Source organism: Paramisgurnus dabryanus, chromosome 16, assembly GCF_030506205.2.
Source record: "Paramisgurnus dabryanus chromosome 16, PD_genome_1.1, whole genome shotgun sequence".
Lineage (NCBI taxonomy): Eukaryota > Metazoa > Chordata > Actinopteri > Cypriniformes > Cobitidae > Paramisgurnus > Paramisgurnus dabryanus.
Genome location: NC_133352.1, coordinates 202,964 through 220,279, shown reverse-complemented (window position 1 = coordinate 220,279; position 17,316 = coordinate 202,964). Strand labels below are relative to the sequence as shown.

Below are 17,316 nucleotides of genomic sequence, written 5' to 3'. Positions count from 1 at the left end.
TCTTTACTGAGAATGTAAAGTGTTGCGTTACTACAATTTGGTTGAATAAAGCGCGAGGTGTCATGCTTTGGCTACACATCAGCTGCCTGGAGAGAGCAGGGGTGGGGATGATGACACCGTTTCAAATGCCATGATGATTGGCTGGGTGGGCGGTGCCCTGCTCACGCTGTCTCACTGCACGCGCTGACTACCAACACAAGACAGCGTGAGTGACAATGGCGATGAGCCGGGGAAATTCAAAGGTTGCGTTCGCAAACTGGAAGTACCGGCATTACTTCTCATTAATTGAAATTAAAGGCAAGAATGTTTACGTTACATGCACGCTATGCCCAGGAAAAAAGACTTTATCGACGTCTGCCTCAAGCAACTCAAATCTTATGAAGCACCTCACATCAACACAAGCTAACACGACACTTGTTGCTGCTGCTAACCCAACCCCAGATGCAGCTAGCCTGAGCTCCAGCCAAGGAGACGGAGCCACTCTGTTAAAACAAGCAACGCTCGATTTTTCGGGTCAGCAACAGGTGACCAAGCCCGAGCTGAACACGTTGATTGCAAGGTATGTTGTTGAAAACATGCTCCCCCTGTCAACTGTGGTGTCTGAGTCATTCAGAGCGATCCTTGCTAAAATACCAATACGAGGAGGAGGAAGGGGGGTTGCCCCATGCCGAAACACTTTTGCTAAATTCATAGACAGTGAATATGAAAAAATGAATATTAAGCTCAAAACGTCATTTGAGGAACTTGAGTACATTTCAACTACAGCAGACATCTGGACTGCCCACAATAAAAGTTACCTGGGTGTGACAGCACATTGGATCAATCCAAATAACATGGAAAGAGAGAAAGCAGCTCTTGCCTGCAGACGGTTTAAGGGGCATCATACTCATGACGCCATTGCAGTTGAGCTTGACAATATACACTCAACATATGGGATAACACACAAAATCACAGCAACAGTGACTGATAACGGCTCTAATTTTGTTAAAGCATTTAAGAGGTACCAGCCACTTGAGGAAAGTGATTCTGAAGAAGACAATGAAGATGAGGTGACGTTTACAGACATTAATGCTGCTCTACATGCAACTGATGATAATGATGGTGATGTTGTGATCACTTTGCCCCCCCACAAGAGATGTGCATCACACACACTAAACCTGATTTCATGCACTGATGTTGAAAAGTGGCTGCTGTCAAAATCTGGAACAAAGGCTGTTTATAGAAGTGCTACTGCCAAATGTACTTCCCTATGGAACAAGACTAGTCGATCTGCTTTGGCTACTGAAACAGTTGATGAGTTGGTGTCAAAAAAGCTGCTTGTACCTTGTACAACACGATGGAATTCCTTCTATGATGCCCTGGCTAGAATCTGTGAAATATCCATGGTAGACCTTAACACCATTTCATCCAAATTAGGACTGGCAGCGATAACAGAAAGGGAACACCAGTTTTTAAAGGAGTACTGTACTGCGATGAAGCCCCTTACAGTTGCCTTGGATATACTTCAGGGAGAAGACAACTGTTTTTATGGTACACTCTTACCAACGATCGAGACATTAATGTTGAAGACAGAAGCCCTTAAAAGTGACCTGCAAATACTGAGAGACCTTCCTGATGCCATAGTCACAGTAAGAACTTGAATTTGATATTTTATTATTTGTTAAGTGAACATTGCTATAGTACACATAATAATAAATACAACTGCTACTAATTATGATAATAATAATAATAATAATAATATCACTGATTTGTTTTGATACATATATTTAATGTTATTATTATTATCATTTCAGTCTATCAAAACCAGATTTGCTGATGTCCTGGGAAATGAGGAGGCTATACTTGCTGCTGTAACTCTTCCAAAATTCAAACTTCGCTGGCTGCGTTCACAGGAGTTAAAGGATAAGGCTAAGGCAAGTTTGCTGGCAGAGTGCAGAAGAATTGTCCTCGACGAACCACAGCCAGGTCCCAGCACATCTTCACATCACACAGATTCAGCCAAAGAGAACGATTTCTTTTCCTTTGAGGAGGATGAGGAGGAAACTTCATCTTCTGCAGTTAACCAAGTGGCAGACTATATTAGATCTTCAGCACAAAACTTAAACTCTCTGCGTGAATTTTCTCTCATCAAGAAAATTTCACTACGTTACAATGCTGCTACACCATCTAGTGCACCTGTTGAGAGACTGTTCAGCCTGGGCAAGCTTGTCTTCTCTCCGAAGAGGAACAGACTGTCAGACAAAAGATTCGAAAAGCTTCTCCTCCTACGTTACAACCACTGGTTTAGTTGTTAGATGAGAGGAGTATTTTAGTATAGATTAATGTATTGTTCATTCTAACTGAGAACAAACAACATGTTAATCTACATACATAGAGAGTTGGATAGTGTTCTGTTTATTGTGCAATAATATATAGGTACAGAGATTTATACTACTTAATGGCCAGATCTTCCTTTGTTTGTTTACACAAGTTTACATTTGTTTGTCTTAGTTTGCACTTGATTGCAAAGTGTGTGAATAACTGAATATTATTTATTTTCAATATTTAATTTGTATTACTTTACTGAATATTTAAGAGTTGGATAGTGCTCTGTTAATTGTGCAGCATTATAGAGAAACAGATAATTGCACTAATTAAAGGCCAAATTTTCATTTTTTTCTTATTACACAAGCTTACAGTTGTGTGTCTTAGTTCTGCACTTGAATGCAAAGTATGTGAACATTATTTATTTTCAATATTCAATTTTGTTACTGTACTGAATATTTAAGAGTTGGATAGTGTTCTGTTTATTGTGCAGTAGGCCTAATATACAGTTACAGAGATTTGCACTAATGGCCAGGTTTTCCTTTGTTTCTTTTTACCCAAGTTTACATTTGTGTGTCTTAATTTTGCACAATATTTATTTTTTACATGTTTTTATTTCTATGCATATATGGCAGGCTGCAATCTACTGAGTTCAAATAAATACCAAATGTTCTAAAATACTGTATATAGTTTTTTTATTTTTCAATCAGTTAATATACATTTTTGATATTAAAGATGTTATAGAACGTAATAGCGTTATACAACTTAAAAAATAACGTCACAGTTACTTTGCTGAGTAACTAATTACTTTTACAATGTGGTAACTGAGTTACTAACTCAATTACTTTTTGGGATAAGTAATTTGTAACTGTAACTTATTACTTTTTTAAAGTAAGATGACCAACACTGGTTATCAGTAGCTTTAGTATTCTAATCTATTTTCCATAACATAAACACGTCATGCTGTGTCTTATAAAGTTTTCAATAATTGTTTATAGAATTATTGCAATGAAATTGTAATGTTATGATACACTTGGTTATTTTAAATATAAATGTTTACTGAATACTTACTCTAGCACAGCACGTGTGTGAACACAAGGCAAGGCAAGGCAAGGCAAGTTTATTTGTATAGCACATTTCATACACAGAGGTCATTCAAAGTGCTTTACATAGAAATGAGAAAACAATATATAAAAGAGAAAAAAGAAAATTTAAAAATAATAGATACACAATAAAATCACAATAAAAAAAGATACATGAGAATTTTGAATAACAATTAAAGAAAATGAATGTGATTTTAATAAAAACAGTTTAAAATGTTAAACAGAATAAAACAGGAGTAAAAGTGGCTTGAGTTAAAGGTGCAGTCAGTGTAAAGCAGCACAGTGCTCATTCAGTAAATGCAAAGTTAAACAGATGTGTTTTTAATCTAGATTTAAAAGTTAGTATTCTAATCTATTTTCTATTTTCTATTTACAAATAAGTGCTTAATAGCAAATCTGACTGACATTTGCTTAATGACATCATATTTGTTATTAACTCCATTTGATATAAACAACACATCTGGATCAGTTATGTATGGACATAGCCAGTTGTTAAATATAAAAAATGTACAGCTTTAGTACTATTTTTAGGCCTACTATAATATGACAGAGGCTGTCATCTGAAAAACTTGTATGTTTGCACATCATATCTATGTCAAAGAATATATATGTTCTATAAGAACAATTACTTTTGTTTAAAAAATAGTCTAAAAGATTTAAACAAGCAACCATTTAGTAAGACCTAGATCTCTATGAATTAAAATGACTGTTTCAGATGAGAGAAACATACAAAATGTGCAGAGCATGTTTGTGTATATGTTCCTTTTGTCCATAAAGATATATTCGGTTTAATAACTTGCATACCTCACTTTATTTACCTAACTAAAACAGAAAGCCTTCATGGTACTCGATTAAAGGACATGAACATGAATCTGCTAAATGAAATGATATTTGTTATTGACACGATTTAATAACACCATCCACCATTCAGATAACTTATCTGGTTTTGTTTTATTAAATTGTTTCAGTTCTTACACTCAACAACAGTAAAGCCAGTGCAGTACAATTTTCTCTACACTGTATAATACAAATACAAAAACAACTTTGCAGAAGTATAGCTATCACACAGTCATTTTGAAAACGGCCCTGACGAACGGCCCCTAAAGCTTATGACAAAGCATACAAGTATTATTGAGATTTGGCAATATACTCAAATTCCTTATTGTGACTTTTAGGTGCAATTTTCCGTTATGTCCACTAGATGGCTGTAGAGGATTAATCACTGGCTGACATTTGCACTCACAGAAAACCCAGAAGATGATTACTCTTTAACTAAGTCTACTATTAATAGAACTCTGTACACATTTAAAGGTGCAGTGTGTAATTTTTAGAAGGATCTCTTGACGAAAATGCAAAATTATATACAAAACTATATTATCAGGTGTGTATAAAGACCTTTCATAATGAACCGGTATGTGTTTATTACCTTAGAACGAGACCTTTTTATCTACATACACTGAGGGTCCCCTTACATAGAAGTCACCATTTTGTGCCGCCATTTTTCTACAGAAGCCCTTAACGGACAAATTTTTTTACTAAGTTGTCTCCGACGATGACATGTTTGTCTGGTGGTGGCTACTGTAGCTTCTCTATGTGTTTCAAAAGCAAGGGGTGAGTAGTGGACTAAGCCATTGGTTGCAATTTGTGACCTCACCACTAGGTGCCGCTAAAATGTACACACTGCACCTTTAACTTCATGATTTTACTGTTATACTATTAAAATCACATTTAGTGAAAGACTACCACTTCAATTGTTCTGAGTTATCAGTTTTAACACTCATGTCATTTTATGATAGCTGTGAAACGTGAACATAATTTTGGAGGCACTTACACGACATTTGCAGTAAGAATTATATATTTTTTGTTTTTTATAAAAAAAAACTACATACCAAATGAGTGTATAACCATGTCAATATTAAGTCAATATGTTCTTTAACAGTCTTGTTTCTCCTTTCTCAGGTAAACGTGTGTGTGTACAATATACAATGCAGAATATTTATATGGCCATGTCCTTAAACGTCTTGTGATCTAAATGGCTTGAACCCCGATAATCGCTGCTAGCAGCTATATTTATTAGTTATTATTATTCTGCCGTAAAACGGAACGTGCAGACCAAACCGTAAGGCCTAGAGACTTGAAACTTGGCCAAATGGTAGAACAACGTATATCTCCGATTTCATTTCCGTCATGAATTTTTTTTCGCTATTTTCGATTTTGTAAAAAAAAATAAAAACGAACTCGTCCTAGGTTTTTCGTCCGATCGGAACCGTTCCAGTGCCGTAATATTCCTTGGAGTGTGAATATCAAAAGTTATCAAAAAAAAGTTTAACTTTCGACTCGCCGTCGTCAAGCCACGCCCAAACGCCCCCAATGAGCGGAGCCTCTTGATCTTAAATGGCTATAATTTAGGAAGGGAAGGAGGTATCGACACCAAATTTGGTACACATATACAGGCGACTATTCTGAGGTCAGGTGCAAAAAATTGCGCCGCTTGACCACTAGTTGGCGCTATAACACCACCTCAACTTTGAAGGGCTGTAACTACGGAAATATGGGACCGATCAACTTGACATTTGACAGGTGTGCTCCTGGTCTGGGGTACTATCTATGTTTAAAAGGAATTTTGCGTAACTCAAAAAACATGGCCGCCATCGGCCAATCAATAAAAAGCAGCTATTAGACAGGGTTAACGGAGGCCGATCGAAATGAAACGCGGTGGGCCTGTTTGTCTCTTGGCCATGAAGGTCTGTGCAGAGTAAGAAAAAATTCGGACTCCGGAGGGCGCTATCACGTTTTTTCAGTGTTTAAGTGATTGTGTATTATGCAGTGTTTCAGATATCAACAAGATCCTCATATCATTTAATAGAGGTACTTAAAATGAACAACTTTTCCTCAAGCAGCACTTGTCTCAGTCGAATCGTTTGTTAGATATTCATCATTTTCTTTGAAACCTACTTTTGCAAACTAGTCCTAGGTTTTTTGACCGATCTGAACCGATCCAGTGCTGGAATAGGCCTTAGACACTGATTATCAATAACTATCAAAAAAAAGTTGAACTTTGCACTCATTGTCGCAACACCACGGTCAAAAGTACAAAGAGGCGGTGCCACAAATACTACAATGGCTATCATTTATGATAGGAATGAGATATCAACACGAAACTTGGTACACATATGTATAGACCCAGGCCAAGGTCACATGCAAAAAATTGCAGAGATTGTCCACTAGGTGGCGCTATAACCTAAGAAAAAATAACGATAACTATAGCATATGTATACAACACATAAATATTTGTCTGACCTACTTTTTATTTTGCACATAACATCTGCTTTCAGATTCTTATAAGGGTCTTTTAGGATAATTACATATCTTAGAAAACATGCCGACCAACAGCCAGCCAGCATTAACCATGTACGAGTCCAGCGTAATGGTGTGCCATTACAACTAAACTGATGGGCCTGTTTGTCTTATGTTCTCAAGTGTCTTTGATGATTTTTGGCTCATCATTCCGGAAATATTTGCATCTAGAACAACGGGAGTTACGTTAACTGTGCCCTAGATCAATGGTTCTCAAAATTATTCCTGGAGGCCCACTGCTCTGCACATATACGAAAGTCTTCTATTTTAAACAAATCTAATTAAATCATCAGTAGAGATTTGTATGAACTGAACTGATTGTGTCAGATGAGAGAAACATACAAAATGTGCCGAGCATTGGGTCTTGAGAAACCACTGCGGTTCACTGAGTTGAAAGTACTGCTCTAGATGTTTATGTTTATATGAAAAACAATTGTATGAATTTGCTGTACTATCTGGGCAAATATCAATATGAAACATAAAATAAAATTTGTTTTGTTATGTTCCTTTTGTCCATGGGTTTGCATCTGCATGAAAATTATTATAAGATTTAATGATTTGCAGTCATTTACCTCATTAAAACTAAAAGACTTGAGGTAATCAATTCAAGCATTTTGAAATGTGACATTTTCAAAATGGGCCAGACTAAGTATATCTAACTAATTAACTAGTAATGTTAAGCTTATGACAAAATATTAACAGTTTTATTAAGATCAGACAATATATGTCTTTCCAAGACTAGGGCTGGTTGAATAAACATACAGTAGCCATTAAGTAAAGACTGTGTTTTAAGGACTAGTCTGAAGAACTAGTAGTTAGTTAGGGCTAATCAGTCTTACTATTTGGATTTAAATATAATTTAAATAATTTAAATATTTTTTCACATGATACTTAAAGCAGTTATGTTCAATCATGAAGACAAAAATGTATGACTAACTTTGAATACTAGTCTTAGAGATTCGTGTTACTGACCATTGGTTTAAGTGTAGTTACAGACTAAAATTAAGGCTTAAGTTTTAGTTATCTTACTTGAAAATAGCTTACACTGGCCTACCTTTAAATATATCTGGGCCATAGTTTTGTCTTAAGATGTACACCAGTAATGTTTTTTATAAGGTTTGTTTGTAAAAAGTACCTAAATGTTTTTACATAACTAATGGCTAGTCATGCATCAATTTAAACCTGTGGGAAACAACCCTATGAAGTTATAAAGCTTCAAATGTGGTCTTAGAATTCTTCAAATCCTAAAGGCCACTTCACACTGGTCAGGCAGACTCCAACAGACGCCTCTGTTGGAGTCTGTCTGACCAGTGTGAAACCCCTGTTGGAAGTTGTTGGATCAAAGTAAATGAGACTTTAGAATGTGGTTGTCTGTTGGTGTCTGTTGGAGTTGGTAGTTGTCTGACCAGTGTGAACTGGCCTTAAAGGTATGAAAAAGATTGCTGTAAATATGTGGATCCTTAACTCTTTCACCGCCAGCGTTTTAAAAAAAAGTTGCCAGCCACCGCCAGCGTTTTTCATAATTTTCACCAAAGTTTAATGCCTTCCAGAAAATGTTCTTCTTTAAATATATAAACATACAATATACCAAATGAAAGAACAGACTCTCTGCTTTCAAACAAAAAAAACCTTTCATCCTACCTTTAGTGGTTCTTTTGCAATCAGCTTTTGAATATGGGTAGGTTTTTGCAAAAACACCATATTTTGAGCAAAAAGCAGAGATAATTCCATTTTTGTGACGGACTTTTCATAGCGATCTCATTCAGAGCGATCTTTAAAACAGACACGGACATGCAGCAGCTTGCCATAGGGCAATTCTTCCGGTTTTAAAAAGTTGCGGAAGGGCGCCACCTGGTGGATAATAGCGGTATTGCGGAAAGACGGAAAATCTCGTCATTGGCGGGGAAGCGTTTTCTCTTAATTGTCGAGATATCTCGTCAATGGCGGGGAAAGAGTTAAAGAACAATAATAGGCCAACATTAGAAATAATAACTAATAATCACACATAAAGAGAATAAATATTTGGTTATCAGTAGCTTTAGTATTCTAATCTATTTTCCATAACATAAACATGTCATGCTGTGTCTTATAAAGTTTTCAATAATTGTTTATAGAATTATTGCAATGAAATTGTAATGTTATGATACAATTGGTTATTTTAAATATAAATGTTTACTGAAAACTTACTCTAGCACAGCACGTGTGTGAACACAAGGCAAGGCAAGGCAAGGCAAGTTTATTTGTATAGCACATTTCATACACAGAGGTCATTCAAAGTGCTTTACATAGAAATGAGAAAACAATATATAAAAGAGAAAAAAGAAAATGTAAAAATAATAGATACACAATAAAATCACAATAAAAAAAGATACATGAGAATTTTGAATAACAATTAAAGAAAATGAATGTGATTTTAATAAAAACAGTTTAAAATGTTAAAAAGAATAAAACAGGAGTAAAAGTGGCTTGAGTTAAAGGTGCAGTCAGTGTAAAGCAGCACATTGCTCATTCAGTAAATGCAGAGTTAAACAGATGTGTTTTTAATCTAGACTTAAAAGTTAGTATTCTAATCTATTTTCTATTTTCTATTTACAAATAAGTGCTTAATAGCAAATCTGACTGACATTTGCTTAATGACATCATATTTGTTATTAACTCCATTTGATATAAACAACACATCTGGATCAGTTATGTATGGACATAGCCAGTTGTTAAATATAAAAAATGTACAGCTTTAGTACTATTTTTAGGCCTACTATAATATGAAAGAGGCTGTCATCTGAAATACTTGTATGTTTGCACATAATATCTATGTCAAAGAATATATATGTTCTATAAGAACAATTACTTTTGTTCAAAAAATAGTCTAAAAGATTTAAACAAGCAACCATTTAGTAAGACCTAGATCTCTATGAATTAAAATGACTGTTTCAGATGAGAGAAACATACAAAATGTGCTGAGCATGTTTGTGTATATGTTCCTTTTGTCCATAAAGATATATACGGTTTAATCACTTGCATACCTCACTTTATTTACCTAATTTAAACAGAAAGCCTTCATGGTACTCGATTAAAGGACATGAACATGAATCTGCTAAATGAAATGATATTTGTTATTGACACAATTTAATAACACCATCCACCATTCAGATAACGTATCTGGTTTTGTTTTATTAAATTGTTTCAGTTCTTACACTCAAACAACAGTAAAGCCAGTGCAGTACAATTTTCTCTACACTGTATACAAGGCCGCCTTAATGCACGGGCTTACCTGGGCTGAAGCCCAGGGGCCTCTCAAGTTCAGGGGCCTCCCAAGTTCACGTTCATATTGTTTTGTAACTCATCAGGTTATCTGTCAATCACTCTTACTGCATGTTACATGGCTGCTGATTGGCCCGTGGTAACTTACAGTGAAATAAAATATCAGACGTAGCAGATTTTTCTCTCTCTCTTTCGCGCGCGCGCTCGCTCTCTCTGTGCTCATGCCTTCTCTGGCATGCAGAAGTCTCTCCAACTCTGCGCAAGATACTGTGCCGCCAAATAAAGAAAGGAGTTCCCAAACATATTAATGCTGTTCGTTGTTATAAAGTTTAAGTTTACTCGCGTTTATATCAGTGACGCATGCGCAGCTGTTGCGATGTAGTTTGACGCGATGTTAGCTCACAGTACACATCTGTTGTTTTAGAAAGACGACGCAACGGTACATGTGCAAGTCAAAGCGCGACAAGACCATCTCTAATGATCATCCCCAGATCGCACCATTCATATTTATAATGTCCTTATCTAAAGATCTTATATTCGGTACATGTATGTTCCCTGTCTGTTTTGTGCATCTTCATATGTGTTTTACATGCGTAGTATGCATAAATACTAAATACAATGCAGACTATATCTTCAATAGCCTACAAAATAAATAACTGATTAAAAGATTATGTCTATAAGACTTATCTTTTGTTAACATTAATGCATTTTCAATTTAAAACTAACTTCTTATATTTTTTAAACTGTGCTGAGCATTTAGTTAGATATTGGCAATTTTCTGCAAATTTGTATATTCCAAAAACTATATAGACATAAAGCTTATAAACATATATACTCTCATACATTTTGGTTTTATTTTCACCACAAGTTGCTGTGTGTGGTTGTTAAATAAACTGTCTTGTGTTAATGCTCAAGTGAGCTCAGTGATATGTTAATAATGATATTATGGTGTTTTCTGGGTCAAAGAGGGAAAACTCACTGTTGTATGTATTGTGAAAGAAACTAATGCATTTTGTGATGTAGATTACCTAGATATTACTCTTTTTTTAATGAGACTATAAATTGAGGGTATGGGGGCCTCCAAAACCTCTCAGCCCCAGGGCTTCACATTAGGTTAAGGCGGCCCTGACTGTATAATACAAATACAAAAACAACTTTGCAGAAGTATAGCTATCACACAGTCATTTTGAAAACGGCCCTGACGAACGGCTCCTAAAGCTTATGACAAAGCATACAAGTATTATTGAGATCAGGCAATATACTCAAATTCCTTATTGTGGTTTTTAGGTGCAATTTTCCGTTATGTCCACTAGATGGCTGTAGAGGATCAATCACTGGCTGACATTTGCACTCACAGAAAACACAGAAGATGATTACTCTTTAACTAAGTCTACTATTAAAAGAACTCTGTACACATTTAAAGGTGTAGTGTGTAATTTTTACCTTTTTATCTACATACACTGAGGGTCCCCTTACATAGAAGTCACCATTTTTTTACAGAAGCCCTTAACGGACACATTTTTTTACTAAGTTGTCTCCGACGATGACATGTTTGTCTGGTGGCGGCTACTGTAGCATAGAGATGTGTTTCAAAAGCGAGGGGTGAGCAGTGGACTAAGCCATTGGTTGCAATTCGTGACCTCACCACTAGGTGCCGCTAAAATGTACACACTGCACCTTTAACTTCATGATTTTACTGTTATAATATTAAAATCACATTAAGTGAAAGACTACCACTTCAATTGTTCTGAGTTATCAGTTTTAACACTCATGTCATTTTATGATAGCTGTGAAACATTGAACATAATTTTGGAGGCACTTACACGACATTTGCAGCAAGAATTATATCTTTTTGGTTTTTTTATTAAAGAAAACTACATACCAAATGAGTGTATAACCATGTCAATATTAAGTCTTGTTCTTTAACAGTCTTGTTTCTCCTTTCTCAGGTAAACGTGTGTGTGTACAATATACAATGCAGAATATCTATATGGCCATGTCCTTAAACGTCTTGTGATCTAAATGGCTTGAACCCCGAAAATCGCTGCTAGCAGCTATATTTAGGGGTTCAAGCCCGAAGGGCTGAAACCCTATTGTATTTGTACTGATTTTTATTATTATTTATTATTCTTTTTATTATTTTTCTTCTGCCGTAAAACGGATCGTGCAGACCAAACCGTAAGGCCTAGAGACTTGAGACTTGGCCAAATGGTAGGTCTCATTCGTGCGCGAAGATGACAGAGTGTCATCCCAATCGGCCTATGGGGGGCGCTACAGCGATGGCAAACGCGTTGATGCTCATAACTTCGACAATTCTTGTCCAAATGTCAAGTGTCTTATATTCCTGGATTCCTTGCGTCAAGACGAACAAAATGTATATCTCCGATTTCATTTCCGTCATTAAAAATTTTCCGCTATTTTCGATTTTGTCGAAAAAAATAAAAACGAACTAGTCCTAGGTTTTTCGCTCGATCGGAATCGTTTCGGTGCTAAAATGTTCCTTGGAGTTCGAATATCAATAATTATTGAAAAAAAGTTGAACTTTCGACTCACGGTCGACATGCCACGCCCAAACGTCTGAAGTGTGCGCAGCCACTAGGGATTTATTGGATATAACTGCGGACAGGAATGAAGTATTAACACGACACTTGGTACTTGTGATGACAGTCATGGCCTGAGGTGGCATGCGTCGTTTCGTCACAGCGCCACCTAGTGGTCAGACGAATCATTTAAACGCTTATAACTTAGGCTGAGTTTAACATATTTTCATGCAACTTTTTTCTTTGGAGTCCTGAATTGTTGCCGAGTCCAACGATACCAAGCATGCCAGGTTTTGCTTTACGGTTGGTTCTGCACAGGAAAATAGCGCTTAAAAAACACGCGCGAATAACTCCGCGAGGGTTATTCCGATCGACTCGAAACGACCATAGGAAGAACATTGTATTACCTTCTGAACAAAAAGTTCTATTGGCGTTATGTTAAAATTTTCATCAGAAAGGGCCGAAAATTGCAAAAAACGAAAAATTACCTCAAAATTTTGTGTTTTTACACATAAATGGTTATAACTCCGCAACGAAATGATATTTTTTCACCAGATTTGATACGCTGATGCCTGAGCACAGTCTGAGGCAATACAAAAAAAAATGGTATGCCTGCACCACTAGTTGGCCTCATAATTTAACAAAACCTATGACATTGAGCAAACCCTATGGTCAAACAACTGTTTTTTCAATAAACTAAAGTGTACAGCCATGATACTAGCTAGATGTAACACAGTCATGACCTGAGATTCCATGCACGAGTTTGTCATAGCGCCACCTAGTGGTAATTTGTTATTTTCACTTAAAAATACTGTAACCTTACATTTAAAATCATGAGTCATCATGGATTATTCCTTTCATGGCTTTGAGTATAATCATTGATGGATTGCAAGTCACTCCCTAGCAACCAATGAGAATACCCTAGCAACCATTTAGCAAGCTGTATCTCTGTATCAGAACATCGTAGAGACGTGGGGTTCGGCTCTTTTGACTCATTAACCCTATTTTAACATTTTGTGACCCGAGTTTTGCCATTGCAAGCACCACAAACATTTCCTTCAGTGTTCTATTTGTCAATGTTCCGTGAGAAGAGAGGGAGACATTTCACTGAACGATAGCAATTTTTGCTAATAACTTTGAACACGTGTGTCTGGTAGCTTATTTTTCATCTTTATTTTGTACAATGCAGCAAATCTACACAGCCATGCCCTTAATGGTCTTAATGTCCCAAATCGCTTGAACCCCGGTAATCGCTGCTTGCAGCTATATTTATTATTCTTATTAGGGTTTTGAGCACGAAGTGCTTAAAAACCTATTGTATTTGTCTGTTTTATTATTATTATTATTTATTATTTTTCCACCGTAAAACGCGTTGCCCAGGCCAAACCGTAAGTCGTAGAAACTTGCCACTTGGTCAACTGGTTGTATATTAGCAGGCTACTCAGATACAGTGAATCAGCCAAATCGGCCCATAGGTGGCGCTATAGCAATGCTCGACGTGTTGGGGCTCATAACTCCTAAACCGGACATCATACACTCAAGTGTTTGGTCTCATTGTAATCCCTGGCTCCAAATTTAAAAAATGTATATCTCCGCTTTCTTTTTCGGTATGCAAATTTTTCCGCTAATTTGCATAATATACATTTCAAGCCAAAATGAACTAGTCCTAGGTTTTTCGCCCGATCGGAACCGTTCCAATGCAGGAGAAATCTGTGGAGTGAGTAGGTAAATAATTATCGAACAGAATTTGAAATTACGCTTTAGGGTCACTAAGGGGCGCCAAAACTCCATACAGGAAGTAGCCTACCATCAATGAAATGGCTATAACTGGTGAACGGTTTGAGATATCTTAACGAGGTTTGGTACACATGTGTACTAGCTCAGTCCGGGGTCACAGTAAAAAAGATGCAGATTTTGGCCACTAGGTGGCGCTATAACAGGCTTGAGCTCGGGAATGGCTATTACTACACAACCGTTAGCCCGATACACTCAATATTTTGTATGGTGTGTCTTTGTGCAATGTACCATGAGGGTCTAGAAGGACATTGGTGTTTCTCCAAAAACATGGCCGTCATCAGCCAATGAATGTTGAGGACTGATTTGACAGGGTTAATGGAGGTCGATCGGAAAGAAATGCACTGTGCTTCTTCGTGTACTGCTCCTGAAGGCCTGTAAGATTTGTGGTGTAATTTGGCCACTAGGGGGCGTAATACCGTATTTCGGTGCCTGTATCACGTGACGTTTGACATACACACACAAACATGACATCATATGATAGATCGGCTCATGACGAAAAACTTTGCCTCTTGAAGCATTGCTGTCAATCAAACGGTTCGTTAGTTATTGACGATAACATTCAAATATACTTTTGCGAACTAGTCCTAGGTTTTTTGCCCGATCCGAACCTAACCAAGGCTGATTGATTCTGTGGAGTGTGAATATGAATAATTATCGAAAAAAAGTTGAAATTTGTATTCAAACATGCAAGGAGTGGCCAAAAACCGAACTGGGCGGAGCTTAAAACATTTAAACGGCCATAACTCGAGAGGCGTTTGAGATATCATCATAGGGCTTGAATCATATGTGTAGGCCATCGGTCTAAGGTCGTGATATAAAAATCTCGCCGATCGGACACTAGATGGCGCTATAACGGGGAAAATGGCACTAAATACTGTGATTATGCAATGGTTCCAACTTTCACGCCTATAACTTTATCTGTGGTCAAGAGATTTTCATGGGAGTTGTTTTTTTTAGCATCCTGAATTGTTTCCGAGTCCTACGATACCAAGCATGCCAGGTTTCGCCTTACAGTTAGTTCTGCACAGGAAAATAGCGCTTAAAAAACACGCGTGAATAACTCCGCGAGGGTTATTCCGATCGACTCGAAACGACCATAGGAAGAACATTGCATTACCTTCTGAACAAAAAAGTCTATTGGCGTTATGTTAAAATTTTTATCAGAAATGGCCGAAAATTACAAAAAACGAAAAATTACCCCAAAATTTGTCGTTTTTACACATAAATGGTTATACCTCTGCAACGAAATGACATTTTTTCACCAGATTTGATACACTGATGTCTGAGCAGAGTCTGAGGCAATACCCAAAAAATAATATGCCTGCACCACTAGTTGGCCTCATAATTGAACAAAACCTTTGACATTGAGCGAGCCCAATGGTCTTACAACAGTTTTTTCACTAAACTGAAGTGTTTAGCCATGATACTAGCTAGATGTAACAAAGGTTTGACCTGACGTTGCATGCACAATTTTGTCGTAGCGCCACCCTGTGCTTATTTGTTATTTTCACTTAGAAGTGAGTAGAGAGCGGAGAGATTTCACTGAATGAGAGCCGTTTTCTTGCTGATAACTAATGTATTTAAGGTTGTATCTTCACCAAACGTATGCGTAATGACATTGTACTCGGTAATTCTGATGGCAGTCAGGACCTGAGGGAGCCTGCAGTTTCGGACGCATATTTTACATGCCTACAACTTTGGCTGCAGTCACCGTATTTTCATGGGACTTTTTTCACAGGAGTCCTGAATTGTTGCAGAGTCCAACGATACCAAACATGCCCGGTTTTGCCTTGTGCTTAGTCCTGGGGTCAAGGCCGCCTTAATGCACGGGCTTACCTGGGCTGAAGCCCAGGGGCCTCCCAAGTTCAAGGGCCCCCCAACTTTGCGTTCATGATGAGCTGAAAAGGTCATATTGTTTTGTAACTTGTCAGGTTTTCTGTCAATCACTCTAATTGCATGTTACATGGCTGCTGATTGGTCCGTTGTAACTTAACGTGAAATAAAATGTTAGACGTAACATATTTTTTATTCCGCGTGATGTAATTATGTGCGCGTTGTCAACTTGACATTCCTGCATGTTAGACTGAGTGTGACAGAGAAACGGGAAATAATCCACCAACAAATGAAAGAGTAATTTCTGAAATTTCATAATAAGCACTGAGGTGCAGGTCTCTCTCTCTTTCGCGCGCGCGCTCGCTTGTTTGCTCTCTCTGTGCTCGTGCAGCTGTCTGAGTCTCTGGCATGCAGAAGTCTCTCCAAACGTGCACAAGAAACTGTGCCGCTAAAGTAAGAAAGGAGTTCCCGCACATAATGCTGTTAATTGTTATAAAGTTTAAGTTTACTCGCGTTTATATCAGTGACGCGTGCACAGCTGGAGCGATGTTTGACGCGACGTTAGCTCACAGTACACACATCTGTTGGTTTAGAAAGACGAGAAAGAGACGCAACGGTAAAGGTGCAAGTCTAAGAAAGTAAAGAGCGACTAGACCATCTCAAATGATCATCCCCTGATAGCACCATTATAATCTCATTATCTTAAGATCATATATACAGGTATGTTCCCTGTCTGTCTTGTGCATATTCATACTTGGTCGTTTTACATGCTTATGTATGCATAAATACTAAATACAATGCATACTATATCTTCAATAGCCTACAAAATAAATAACTGATTAAAAAACAAGATTCTGTCTAAAGACTTATCTTTTGTTATCATTAATGCATTTAACAAGATTCTGTCTATAAAGACTTATCTTTTGTTATCATTAATGCATTTTCACTTTAAAACTAACTTTAACTTATTATATTTTTAAAACTGTGGTGAGCATTTAGTTGTGAGTGGCAATTTTCTGCAAATTTGTATTTTCCAAAAACTATATAAATATAAAGCTTATAAACATATATACTTTCACACATTTTGGTTTTATTATCACCACATGTTGCTGTGTGTGGTT

The 17,316-nt window shown here is 37.0% G+C and overlaps 1 protein-coding gene across 1 annotated transcript; it reads left to right on the top strand.

The window, feature by feature from the left end:
* The first annotated feature begins 215 nt into the window (after nucleotides 1-215).
* Nucleotides 216-2,294, top strand: LOC135757510 (uncharacterized). Its single transcript, XM_065272040.1, has 2 exons — nucleotides 216-1,628; nucleotides 1,794-2,294. Exons 1-2 carry the CDS (start codon nucleotides 216-218, stop codon nucleotides 2,292-2,294), a joined length of 1,914 nt encoding a protein of 637 aa, XP_065128112.1.
* The last annotated feature ends 15,022 nt before the right edge of the window (nucleotides 2,295-17,316 follow it).